Genomic DNA, 14,716 nt, shown 5'->3' with positions numbered 1-14,716 from the left:
TACTAATTACGACCGCTAGAGGGACTCGTAAAATGTCCATCCGTAAAAGTACGTCAAGTAGTTTCTTTTTGTTAGTGTTGACAGTACTATTTTGTTAGAATTTAACGTGAATTTTGCCTTTATTACGTTGTTAAGGTCCCATGCGTGATGGATTAGTTTTATAATAATGTGCCACTGTTGGATTTGTTGTTACCGTGATTTGTTTTACAAGACCTCAGGAATCAACATCAAAGGCATTCGTAAGGTAGGTTATAAAATCTCTTTTGAGAGATGTTATGAGCTTTCAGATTCATACTTTTAGTATCATTTATGCAAAAACGTTCATTATGCTCAAGCTTGGAATACTCGAACTTGTGTTGCCGTCCTTCCATAAATAAATGTTCAAAATAGTTCATCTCTAATACATGCTTTTTACCATGCTTCTATTTCTAGTTCTGTAACGAGAAAAGTATAAACTGTTTAGGCAGATTTTTAGGTCGTTTTATGTTTTTAGAAGTGTGCATGATCTTCATTTCTCCTTAATCCGCAATTATCTGTTAGTTAAACAACTTGGAATAGTATGCGCCGTTCCGTCCGGATGATCCCTTTGTGTTAAAAGTAGATTAACATTTTTCGTGCTAGATTTTATAGTACGGCCTTAGAAATTGCTTTTGGCACATGTCCATTTTTATTCTTGTTATTCATTATTTGAACCCGAACTCATGCGTGTGTTATGATATTCGTTATTGTAGTGCATCATTGGTTTAATGACATAGTAGTAGTCAATGCCGACATGTACTTTGATATTAACGTCTCATAATGTGAAGTGGAGACCACATGAAGTTCCCGGCAGTTTATGAAAGAATTTTTGTGAGAATTAGTAGAATTTTTAATGTTCAATATTCCTTAGCCTGTATTAAACTATCATGAAACTGTGAAAGTTATCAAGTGTATTGTAATTTCATTTAGCGCTTATTCTTCCTTTCATAAATGTTTTATGTGAGTACTTATTCCTTTATTGTTAAAAGCAAAGGTGCTGATATTTGTTTTATTTAAGTTGTTAATTGAATGCCATGTATGCAAACTATGACGATAGAGTTAAGTGCATCTTGCCCTGTTTTCAGTGGCAAATACTGCTTCGGATATTAATCCTTTACCATTTTTTAATCCATGTTCCACCTCTTGATGGAAAAAAGTTTTAATCGACTTCTGATTAAGAATGCTTAGTTTTTTATTTATCCCCATGCACCTACCTTTGAGGCGTAGAGAAGAAAGAGACTACCATTTAAATATCCCCAGGATCGAATACCCGAGTGTTAACGTCAGGCAAATCAGCATAGGTGCTAACTATTACATCAATTACGTTTTTATTGCCTAGGTACTTGTCCACCCCCTTATTCTGTTGTTTCTCTCGTCAAGACGCGCGCACATTCATTACCTCCCCGAAACGATGAATACTTCGCCCGTCTTGTTTATCTGCAGCAATGAATTCTCATTTAACTCGAAATATGCTGTCGTAGACCCACCAGAAGAAGGCGATGACCAAAAATAAAGTTCAGTATCAATTGTGTGGCTGTAATGCAATCTTTCACGCGATTGTTTTACTCATTGGTGAACATTTCGCATGTATAGTTATAGTGCCGGTTAATAGTTTTTCTCTCGATGAATACCGCTCCTTGCTTGTCGAAGTTTTCCTTTTACCATTTTGATGACTAATTCACCTACTAGCCAGTGGAATTAATAATTTGGTGAGGCTGCAATGACTGAACGGTCTAAGTTCACAGTTTAGGGCTGAGTTTGAACATTGTGTAAAGGTTTTGTTGGCCAAAACGCAATTTCTGCGTTGTTATGATTTCAGCCATATATTGACGAAATGTAAACCAATAAAATCGTTTATTAACTGCGATTATTGGATTGTATTGTTTGTGTACGGTACACGAAAGTTGAATGTGGGGATATCCATTTCTCTGTGATGTGATGAATAAAGGAATTGTGTCCCTCTGGAAATGTGTATTACCGGAATTCCAGAGCCTCACCAAACTAGGCAAGAACATGCTTTGTACGCTACGTATATCATAGCGTAGGGCTTCCCTATCGCTGACGTTTTGTAGCTTTGCCGACATTTGATTGCAGTATTTTAAGAAATATTATCTGTACGGGTAATGGAAAAATTTTTATCGAAATGTATTTCTGCCTTTGATATTTCTGTATTAGTTGTTGCCGATGTTTGTTGTGGCATTTCTCCAATTGTCATTCATGGCGTTTTATATTTAAAACTATTATGTTTGATCGCAATTCTCGGGTGTATACTTTACACACCGTCTGGGTAGAGAATATTCCCTAAGCCTTAAAAAGAATACTTCTTTCAGAGAATGGGATCAAAGACCGGGCAGATTCCCATCCTCCCGTGCCCTCTCTCTCTCTGTCGTGTATGGAAAGAGGAAGGGGCCTGCGTGAATTTAAACTGTTTTTCTTTGCGATGAATAAGCTTGCGCAATTTGGAATAACAACCGAAAAATCCGAGATTATTTTACTCACCCTAGTCCATTATAATGCCCTTCATATCCCTATTCAGAAAGTTTGTTTCATTCTCGGCATTTCTAACTTCCCTGGTCCAATTTTGGTGTTATTTTTGTTTAAAATATATTTCTAAAAATAATGTGGAGTATTGTAAATTTGTGCCCGCGCGAGAGCAACGTATTCACTCAATCCTCGATTATTTTATTCATGGCGGTGTTTTTAGATATTGTTAATTGTGCTTCCGCAGATCATGATTTTAAAATGATAAATATTTGACATTACGATGATTAATCTTGGACGCCCATTAGGATGAAGGACGGTTCTTATTGTGGTGAAATATTAATTATATTTGTGAACATAATTGCTTTGTAGCTTTTTGATGTACTAATTATGCAAATAATTGGGTACTGGTTTATTTCTCGATTGATTTCCAGCATTAAGGTCTGATTTTCCTTTATTTAGAGCTTTGGTATTTACTACTCATTTATTGCTCGTGCATTGCTAAGTACATCCCGAAAATTTTATTCCTTTTTTCTCTTTTTTTTGCTGTATTCGACTGTAAGTTTGACAGTTGGAATTCCAACACCGATATTGTCCGAAGAGACATATCCTACCTCATTGTTGCAATACTGCGTTCACATTCGTACTGCCTTTTTATAAAGACAGTGGAAAACCTTGTGGAAGCCATGCACAAAAATACAGCTTCAGCCGCTCCGATTACTAGTATAGGCAGAGCTTTCGCTAGTTTGCATATGGATATTGAGATAGAATTAGAATCATGATTTAGTGATTTTTTTTAAATTTCAAAATTACTTCCCCATCGGTGTACATACAACCCACGCACATTGTAATGCTCTACCCTATTACTAATTTCCCAGGAATGATCGCGTGTGTTGACTCTACTCCCTTGAGATTAAATGTTTTCATCCATTCATCCCATGTACTAATTCAGAATTAGCACGGCTGGAGACATCAGAAGGCTTGGTAGCATCGTGAATCCCTTAAGTTCGACTGCTTAAGGCGTCCTTGTTTTGATAATAATTCTTCACATAGTACTCTCTTCAATGTATAGTCTGGGTATCAATTGAAAACATTTACAGGGCAGTTTACATTGAAAATTTGGTCAATGCGTGCAAGGATCGCATGTATCGGTGAGATTTATCCCCTGAACAAAGCCCGACGGTTTATAAATTATAGGTCCCCTTGATAACTCAGGAGGTCATCCATATTTTAAATATTCCGCCCTCTTGATGATTTTATGTAGATTAGAAATTTATTAATTTGGTCGTACCAGTTTAAGGAACTAAATTATCTGGAAAAAGAAAATTACGAGGAATAATTACAAATATTTTCATTTAGCGCCTGATGTATGTTTAAAAATAATAAAATACTAATGTTGTGTTAAAACTTAAGGTATTCTGATGACACACATTTTTGGAGTGTTGGAATGCGCACTGTAGCCTCAATTAAAAATAATGTGTAAGCTAGTCGGGCGTCTCCCTGCCGAAACGTTAACCATCCGTGAGTTTCCCCACCTACGAGTAGCTTTTCCATTTCCTTAATTGTCTATGTTAAAATAAGTACTCGGCACATTTTTATTGTAGTTAACACACCCACACAATTATTAATGGGGCTTGGCAGTCTAGTTATAGTTGGTAGAACGCTAGGCTGATGACGGGAGGACTTGGCCTCGATTCCAGGTTACAACTTCGGGAACATTCAGCTTCACCCAACGGCGGCTAACGTACTGGCTTCCCACCCTGAGGGCGCGGGTTCAAATCCCGGCGGTGTTGAATATTTTTCAGAGGTATCTCGATCCCTACTTGAGGTGCTTTGTGGAGGGCACTTTGAGTGAGTACGCCGTCCGTCGGATGGGACGTAAAACTGCGGACCCCTTGGCGCCTTTCGTAAAGAGTAGGCTAATGCCGACGCCGGGTTTCTCTCTACCCTTCATCCTTTCCTATCCATCCCCTATGGCGCAAATGACCTCAGCTGTCGGTCGCCTCCCCTCAAAACTACTACTAAGTTTTTCAGGTACCAGGTCTTTTTGGGAAGCCACAGGCAGCGCAGGGAAAGGGACTTGCCCCGCTGCCCTAACGTATGAATATCGCAGGCCATTGGGCTTCGTACGGGATGAGCTATACCACCAACCACCATACTAATCTTCGAGATCTGTAAATATTCATTCTTAGGCAGTGTATGTTAACATTAAATATAAGACACAAAAAAGAGACCACACACTTCATGGTGGTAGCAATGTAAGTAGTACTATTCCAATTTAAAGGAAGAGGCCTCGGGCTGTTGAAACGTCAAGAAATCGCAGTGCTGCTTTCAATGTATGTATTCATATACAGTGCATGTCGCCGATCTTTAGCGCAAGTTGTGTAACTCATACTGATGGAGGTTTCTGGGACCACCGAAATACTAATTCAGATGGCACAAATAAATAAAACCGTAGAGCACACAAGGGGTGAGGACTATTTCCGGTGACAAAACCACCTTCTTCCGTGGCGGTAGCACAACTACATTCTTCGGTCGAGAAGACTCGAGAATACTTCACTCCACCGAAAATGTTAATCATCTTTCGTGTGAATAAAATAGACAACTCGTCAAATGTTTTGATGGTCCCATCCACCTTCGTCAACCTGAGCCTTAATCTTACAGGCTCTGATAAAATTCCGACTCTACGTATAGTAGAAGCAGCTTCTAGTATACCGGTGGCACCCTAAGTGGCGATAGACAAAAAGTACCTAATCGGTTTAGAAACACTCAGGAGAAAAATCAGTAGAAGGGTAGTCACGTTCGTCCGGAATGGGAATCTAGGAAATGAGTGGGTACCCTGTCATCCCGTTCTAATGAGAATATATACCATCTCAAGGTACACTTTCGTTATATATCGAAACCCTGTAGTTTCTCGATTCAAATCAAGTTGGAAGTCCATTTTCACTGCAAGGGCGAAATTTACTTTGGAAAAATAAATACAATGTGTGAATTACTTATTCAAGTATTGATTTTTATTTGCCCAAGCGGAATGAAATCCAGCACCTTAACCCTGCACGTGTTCCGAGATAATTTCGGCCTCTTTCCTGTATTTTATCTGTGGATTTATTTTTACTGTTCGTAAGTTTTCGCTGAGAAATAAATTCTGAACTCCGATAAATTAATTAATTATAATTAAATAAACTCTACTTTTTATTAACGTATGATTATATATTTTTTCCTCTAAATACACCAGGATGTTGATTTATTGTGTAATATCGAATTCGAGACTGAGAAAATTAGGCTATACACGGACTACAGTCATCCGTGTATAGCCGATAATCCAAGGCAGTCGGTGAATTATGGCTCTCTAAGTGATTTCTCCCACCTTCGCCCTGTACCTGAACCAGTGTACTTTCCCGTGTTTCGAATCTAGGATCTGGGAAGTTTTTCAAAGTCAGTATAATTGCAAATTTGAAATTATAGTGAAATGGTTAAACCCCGCTTTGTCGTAGTACTGATTGGCTCGGCTATACCAATGGGCTCACGTATTTACCTGAAGGGCATTAGTTCGAATCTCGCTGGGGACGGGAACGTTCTGTGTTTTCATGAATGTTTTTGTGATTTCAGTATTTACACTCATTTGGTGATTTGCCAATTCTGAGTTTTATCAAGCTGAAATTGGCGTAAATACCGGGCTTCACGAGCCCATTTGTTCAAATATGCATGGAAGTTTTAAGATTGGGATTTAAGTTGGGATTGAGTTTTAAGATCGGGGGATTGGGAAATTATGGTAATAGCAACCAGTTTGTCAGGCCGAAGAGGTTTGGAAGTGCGGACGTAGTTACACAAGTTTTCACGGTTGCCGATATTTGTTTGAAATGGAGGATTTTGCCGATAAATTTTTCAAATCACTAATTTTCTCGTGTCATGTTTACCCTTCATCTGCTAGCTAAAGAGGTTTATGCATTTCTTAACTCTTAAATTTGTCTGCTAAAAGTTAACCATGAAACTCCTCCGCAGGAACACTATGACCAATTGAGTTGTTTACTGGGTTATACGATATGTGTATGGCTGAGGTCGTTATTACGTTAAACTAATGATCTCGGCATATACAACTGTACAGCATAACATCAATGCCCGAGTTAATGGAATTCACGACCAATGTTTTAGACGGGGAGCACGTTGCTAAACTATCTGGGCCTGGTTCACTGTTTCATCATCCGCAAAGAATAAAATTTCATCGGAGCGATACAATGAAAGAATAATATACTTTCGGGGATTCACTTCCGTCAGTTGTGGTTGTTCCTGGTGCAATATACATGGATGGCTCTGAGTTGGGAGAGCATGGCGTAATTCATAAGAAATAAATAAGTTACTTATAAATTTTACGTTTACTTATGTGTGCATAAATAACCGAGATCATATATAGATTTTTTTCCGTTGCGCACGCAACAAATAACAATTTGCAGTATTTCAAGTTGGAGCTAAAGAAACATCACTTCGTCGACTTACACTGCTCTATTAATGACTCCATTCGCCCAATGGCGATCCATTCACTCCCAAACAATTTCTCCGGCGATGCGTAAGACTGGCAGAGTGAGGCATGAGGGCAGAAGGCTCGAGGCGCCCAACCCTTGGAGAGAAGAGGGGGTTCTCGGTTGCTTTGCTCTGTGGAAAGAGCCGTTTTTTGTATTATTGTGGCCCTTCCCAGTCACCCTCTTCACAGTCATAGACTCATCCCATTATCCCTCCATATAGGTTTTTCAAAAATCGTTTTCGACCACACATGTACCTTTAGCATGAAGAATGTGTTGTGAAAGGAATCCAAAATTACCAATCAATGTTTAATAAATGGACGTATAGGTTAAAGGCTGCATCCAGTTGTATGTGTAGAGAATGAAGTATTCACCAAAAGGAAATAAGAGTTCTTTTTGCTTTGTTTATAATTAGAAATTAAGGTACATAAGCTAGAAAAATATCAGGAAACTATTAAGAGTGTTTCAAATCTCTATTGAGGGTCATTATGAATTCAATGATTGGGAAATGTATATTTTAATTCTAACTCAGATGAGGGATATGCTTTCAAATGGTAGTGTATTTGCTAATGCTGGAAATATAGTCCTCGGTTATAATTGCAACCAATGTTCTGATTAATTTTTGTTTTTGCTGAACTTCACTATCCATATGTTTTCATTAATGGTTTCAAAGAATGGAATATTGTGAGGTTGATCCTAATTGTCTGCATTTCATGTGTATATCCATTATAATTATATTGGCTATTCTATTAGGTTCTGTCTTCTTTGAAATAGATTTTTGCAATGGCATAACAAATCATTTGCAGTTAGAATTAGGAGTATACTCAGGGGTAAATATTGTACAAGTAGTGAATTTTTAGCAAGGAAATGCCTTCATATCTGCAATTTCTAAAATTGTAATGTAACAAAAATATGAATATCTAGTATTATTAATGTAATTATGGGAATGAGTGGATTGTTTTTATAATATTTTTGCAATGAGGTTGTTTTGGTATTGCATTTAATTGTTTAATCCCTCGTTGAAAAATGGAATAAGAATGTGGGGGAAATTTTTGGTTCGGGAACAATATACTAACCCATATACCTGTTTATGGAGCCCTTATGAAGTATTCAGCTGTCAATCATAGCTGGGGGTAGGTAGAAACCCTTAGTGGTTGAAATCTGGCCTTATCCATATTTCTATAGAATTTGGGGGAAGGGTCTTTGTTCATTTTTTTCTCATGGGGGAGTATGAATGCATAGTATTTCTGAGGTAGCTCTCATCTAATCCATGGAGTGTTCCACGCTTGACTTGCTTTCAATGCGAGCGAAGAATATGAGTGATTCATCCTGTGATTATGGCGATTGGAATGGGATCGATTACTGAAAGAGCAGCGACGCCATGGGCAGTGCCAGCGGACACAAATGCAACTCAACTGCGCAGTCGTCTTTGATGTTCTTTGCGCACGGCTGTAGACTACCCCCAGCTTGGTCAATAGTTCAATGTGACGCTTAGTGTTGCGAATGAGAGGCCTGGCTTGAATGTGGAAAATTTTTGACTCTTTCCTCTCTCCGTGAGTTTGAGTGAAGCCACCCATCTACCTATCTCTAGCCAGCTGTCTTTCACCTGCCCTCCCCAACCCTCCTCTTAGCTGAGGGATCATCCTTCCTCCGACGAACCACAATGAGCAGGCTCGGTATGTATTCGTCCCTTTTGTGATGCTGTCAGGAAAGCTATTCTTTGCAGTCTTCTCATGGAAAAGTAAACAATGCCATATTATCCATAATTTCATTCCAATTTTCATGCGTTTTCTTGAGACCCCTCATCATATCTGAATGATTTGGGAACTGGAGACAGGTCCTCTGACATTACCTCAAAAGGTGACAGCAATGTTGTGTGATTGAAAACACTGGTTGCATGAAACGTGAGTGCTGCTGAGACATCTCTTGTCGTAATGTGTGACTAACAAATAGGTTGTGTGTTGATATATATCATTTGGGATCAAATGGCATACTTTTCAATGGGAAATATTATGAGGCATCAATTTTTGTCAGCATTGTAGTGTTTGTGAAAATGAATAATGCCACCTAGACCATTTGATTCTTACCGCAATGTTTAGTTCAAGCCAAGCCCAATATTGATCGGTTTGGTCAGGAGTGGGGTTGGGGGTTTAGGGGCCGACGCTGTGGTTGAGTCTATAGTTTTGGATTACATATACCACTCATTAAAACATGTGTGTAGTTGTATTTCTGTTGTGAGCTTTAGGTAATAGAAAGATTTTAGAAATGTTAAAAATAAATTATGAAGAAATATTTTTAATTTAACTGCCCTAAATAAATGAAAATGATGACCAACTTTCAATGGGGCTAAAGCATTTTTTTAATTTATCAATAGAAGAATCTTAACATTTTGATAGGACTCATTTTATTCACTTAATAAATATTGAATTCAGATGGCACATCCTTTTATCCTAATTATTATTTTGATCCGATAGTTAAAAACCAGTAATGTGACATTTAAAAAGTTTTGTATTCATTGTATGTATCTCAGTCAGATTTTTGTGATTATAACTGTATACTATTTTAGGTCAATATTCCACCATAGTGTTCTTTCCCAGAATTTTGTGTTGATGCTATTTTATTCATTACTTGTGATGATTTATTTAGGTCAAAAGTATCCCAATATGAAGTGTATCCAAACTTTTATTTATTCATGCACAGAAAACTACTGAAGTGCATAATGAAATTTTCATTGTTTTTCATTTTTGAATCATGAAATACCATGATTTACCTTTAGTACAATATAGATGGGTTAAGTGAAATATATAATTTCCTTACATACAATTTAATCAAAACTTTTGTTTTTACATGGCAGATTGATAGAAGCTATACTGCAGTGAATTATCTGTTGAAAACAAATGCTGCCATAAATTTTATTAGGCATCTTGAAATCACATTCAGTAATTAAAAATTAGTCAACATATTAAAGTCAACATTATGAATTGGATGGGACTTATAGAAAAGTTAAATGTTGCTATAAGTTACCATATGTCTTACTATTGTAGCTGTAACTGTTATTCAGTGTGTTTTTTTTATTTTATTTTTATCTACATAATTTAAAATGTTGTTGCATTGAAATAATAAATAGGTTTCTGCATCTAATGGTTGACAAAAGTACCAAAGTGCCGTCTAAAATTTAGAGATGTGCCATTTGTTGAAGCCAGGTATTTATTTGTAATATATGTTGTATGTTGACCAAACGGGATTAAAAAATCTTGGAATTCAATAGATTAATTAATTTGCAATTAAGGGTAATTATTAGTAAAGATGCAAGTAATCAATGAAGTGTTAGATTTTGTCATGAGCATCTTTAATCTATAAAATTGATGTCACACAAAAAGTAGTGCTTATCAGTTTTCAGTTTAATACAAAATTCAGGCATTAAGTAGGATTTCAAAGAATGATTTCCTGATTGCTCCACTAATTTATTCCCCAAATGATTGAAAGAATTTTGACATTGGAATTGATATTTCAATTGAACTTTGATGATGAATTTTTGGCAAGTGGTATCATTTTTGTTACTAAATAATTCTCGCTGGCTTTAGGTGTACAAAGTTAATACACATTTATATGCCCTCTGAGGCAGGATTGTCTGGGAAGGTCAGTCCTGTGGACCAATATGTTAAGGCCAATGTGGACCACTATGGAGTCAAACCTCCTGGCCACTACATGTGGCTAATTCTTTATTATTTTAAGAAATAAATGTACCAGGTCCTTCCTTGGAAACGTGATATTTTAAGTGGCCTCAGTCCAGTCAATAGACAGTAGGTAAGGCAGCTGTGATGCATGTACTAGGGTTTTTCCATGAAGATGCTACTGGGCATTTCTGCAGGTACTAGCACAGTCATATTGTCCATGAATATTGAAAATTCCTCTGAATTTGCAGATCAAGGGAATCAGGAGGTTTCTGTTGTTAAGATTGGCTGAGTCCTTGGCCTAGTTAATTGGTATGAGTTTCAAATGCATTAGGAATACTATATTTTTGGTGATGCTACTACCTATTGTCACAAGGATGCATAATGTGTTCTGTGAAAACCAGGGAGTAAATGGTACAGAGGCATGCCATGTAAAACAGACAAAGTTCTCAGAACCAAGAGATCTAGTTGATCCTATGCTAACAGGCTTTCTGAATGACTTCATTATGGCAATGGAAAGATGTAGCATGTTATATTAGGTAGGTCAATTGTGCTCAGTCTAGAAATAACTGAGGTAACCTGGTGAAAACGGCCAAGGTAGCAGGAGAGAGAGAAAATAGAAACTTTTATACATGATAAATGCATGTATAAAAGTTTCTATTTGCCTCTATGCTCTTTAAGTTTCACTCATTATTATATTGTTATAGGTTTATTGGGGTTAAGTTGTAGTCCAGTGGGTAGAGCGCTAGGCTTCTGTCAGGAGGGCCTGGGTTTGATTCCAGGTGATGCCTCAGCTTCACCCGAGCTGTGTGGTTTTTTTAGGCACCAAATTGTTTGGGTAAACACTGATGGAACAGGGAAGGGAACTGGCCCCCCTGCTCTGATGTGTGAATTTCACTCATTGTTAAGCTTATTATAAATTGAGCTCCACCCTTACTTAACCAATCAACCTTCATGCTAAATGCCGTGGTTGGATAGATATTTTAAACATATGTACACGATGATAGTAAGGGTTATTAAATGAAGAATACAATGTATCTTTCCACTGTCCTTTTACAAAAGGACAGTGGAAAGATACATTTTATTCTTCATTTAATAAACATGAATTTCCACGAAGTTGAGCTGGGAACAATTGAATACAGTAAGGGTTGTTTCACTATAGTATCCCAGCTACTGTTAAGTTAAATTGTAGCCAACCGCCCTTGGTAGTATGTCTTATAAATTGTGATTTTCGGCAAATAAATAATTAATATGTAGTGAGGAGGAAGAATATATAATCAATATTTGAATTGCTAAGTGATTAGATTCTTTTAAAATTAATTTTAGATCCCAAATGAATAGTAATACAGGAATATGGGACTGAGGGTTAGAAGCATGTGTGAAAAGGATATCCTTGATGGTGATATAAGGCTTAATACTTGTGATCATGAATGAGTCTCCATTGATTTTTCCCGGCATCCATGTAATTTTATCCTATTGGATGATATTTCTTATTTTTCTCCCTAAAGACAAATATGCAAATGCTGAATTATCTGCATATATTAATCTTAGGTGAAGTGGAAGGAATTTCATTTTTTTATTTAAGGCTTTTAACTAGGGAAAACTTTTAATGATAATAGTGTAAGTTGAAATTAGCAAGTTGTATCACTCCGACATTACAGAATTTTGCCCAAGATCACCTGTATACTCAAAAACATTTATTTACAAAAGGTATGCAGGCACCCATTAGCAGGAAATTGATTTGAAATGGCATGGCATGAAATTATTGTCCTTAAAAATGTTATTGATTTTTTATAAATATTTTTATTTCAGGCTTTAAACTTTGCACACCATGAGCTTCCCTCCTGGGTTACGGCCCTTGTGGGAGCTTTGTTTAGGCAGTTGTTTGTGGCGAAGGCAGCTACAGTGGAGTTGGGATCAGTATCAAGCAGGTGGTGGTCTTGCGCATAAGAGCAAGGCAGTGGAGCAAGTAACAGGATGAGCAACATCCGCTCCCCAAGAGAACCATGCACAGGTGGCAGCAGCAGCATTGAACTCAGAGATGAGCATGGAGCAAGGATGGTGGCTCACGCAGATGATGAGACCTTCCACCGAAATTCACCTCGTCCTCCAGTGCCAGGTTTGTCCGTTGTTTCATTTTCATATTAAAATTTCCATTGGTTGTGTGTTCATTATCACATCTTAAGATGTATATTACTCTGTCTTGTAATATTGTCATCTTAATGATGAGTGGTTTATGCATGAGAAAATTTATCAGGTGATAAAATTTCTGTTTTGGAATATAATTGCCCTATTTATTTGCAAAAATAACAGTATAAAAGTTTGAAGAGACTATTTTCACACTTAGAAATCTTATTTTCGACATATTCTTAGAAATAGGAGGTATTGCATTCTGAGTAATATGGAAGTATCCACAAAAGTTGCCAGTGAAATTCAGGATTGCCGTTTTTGTTTTTCATGAATAGATAAATCATGAATCAGATGAGTGTTTTATTTTCACTGAATATGTTTTCCACAAATTAAAAAATATACAAGAAAGTCATTCTTGTAAATGTGCATAAATCGAGGATAAAAATGGGAAACATTCAATTGACCACCCTTTGTTGGTTCATGATAAAGATTAATAGGAAAAGAAGGAAGGTGATCTTCAATTAACATATCTCTTGTTGTTTTCATGCATAAATACATGTTAATGGAGAGGAGTAAGAGTTATAAATGTGCAAATCATATTTCCATTATTTTCACTTGTGCAATGCATCTGCCTTGTAAAAAAATGGTAGGGAAAATGTCAGCGTTTAATTATTACTCATATCCACAAAAAATTACATTTTTGGGGTCCTTTTACCATCTGATAAACTTTCAAAACTATTAAGTGATGTTTCTAGGAGTTAAAAGTAAAACCAGAGACCTTCTGAAGTATGTATATTTGTTCCAAAGGATATACGTATTGTAGACTTAAACTTTGATAAAATGAACCCTTTAAGAGGCGCTCATTTTTCTTAGTGAAAGCGATAGTAAATTCCATATAGCAGGTTCCATAACATTCAAACAGATTGTGTAGCCTGACCACGTATTGTTTTATATCAATCCTTAACAACACAATTCTCATTTTTTTAATTATTATTGGTTATATACCATTCAAGTTACTATTGAAATGAAATAAGTAATTTTGTATTCCACACATACTTTATTTAGAACTCTACCTAGATTTCGACATTGGACGTCATCATCATGACCTGATGATAACCTACAACGTCGAAACCTAGGTCATATTCTAAATAAAGTGTGTGTGGAATTAAAAAATTACTTATTTCATTTCAATATGTTATATAAATTCCATAATGTTATGCCGGAAGCAGCGAACTTCATTTATGGTAGGTTTTGGATGTTCACAGGCTGTACGAAGGCACAACAATGCATTTCTTTGCCTCTCCTAACTAAACGCAACCTGATCACCAACAATAACATAAACGCTTCTTTAAATCCACATACTTTGTTCCTTCCATCATTCTATCCAACATGCCTATCCTATTCCTACCCCTACCTAGTTTGCCTAACGTTCTCCCCTTTATCACAGTCTACAACTTTCCATTGCCAATGAAAACACTGTATCTGCCTTGCCTTCTTCCTTCAGATTTACCCGAACAATCTCCCCCTTCACTGTCATGCCTAGCACTTGGTTGTTTTTCCTTTCTGTCCATTTAACTTGTACCATTCTTCTTCACACCCACTAAGCCTTTCTCATCTATCCTTGTTGCCATACTTCAACATCCATGTTTCAGTTAGGCAGATTGTAGCGCTCCTAATCAAAGTTTTAATGAGTCTTATCATGACATCCTTAATCAAATCCTCTTACAACTTGGTCCAGTTTGGTCCAAAAGCTTGAGATAGGAAACTGTTCCATTTGCTTTAGTTTATGAACTCCTCTTTTAATATTTAACTTAGCTTTCCACTTTCTCGAAAACTGCATAACATTTGCTTTGTTTAAATTGGCTATAATTCCATAACTATCACTTTGGGTATTTA

At 36.8% G+C, this 14,716-nt stretch overlaps 1 protein-coding gene across 1 annotated transcript in view; it reads left to right on the top strand.

The window, feature by feature from the left end:
* Positions 1–60: 60 nt before the first annotated feature.
* Positions 61–14,716, top strand: part of Axn (protein axin) — a 54,418-nt gene continuing 39,762 nt past the window's right edge. Inside the window, exons 1-2 of the mRNA XM_071587920.1 lie at positions 61–244; positions 12,503–12,809. Coding sequence (XP_071444021.1) covers positions 12,668–12,809 — 142 coding nt within the window. The 5' untranslated portion in view covers positions 61–244; positions 12,503–12,667. The remainder of the gene's footprint in view (positions 245–12,502; positions 12,810–14,716) is intronic.

The sequence above is a fragment of the Hetaerina americana genome, unplaced genomic scaffold, assembly GCF_022747635.1.
Source record: "Hetaerina americana unplaced genomic scaffold, ioHetAmer1.1.p SCAF_3, whole genome shotgun sequence".
Taxonomy (NCBI): Eukaryota; Metazoa; Arthropoda; class Insecta; order Odonata; family Calopterygidae; genus Hetaerina; species Hetaerina americana.
Note: the sequence above shows the minus strand (reverse complement) of the source record. Positions and strands in the feature narration are given on the sequence as shown.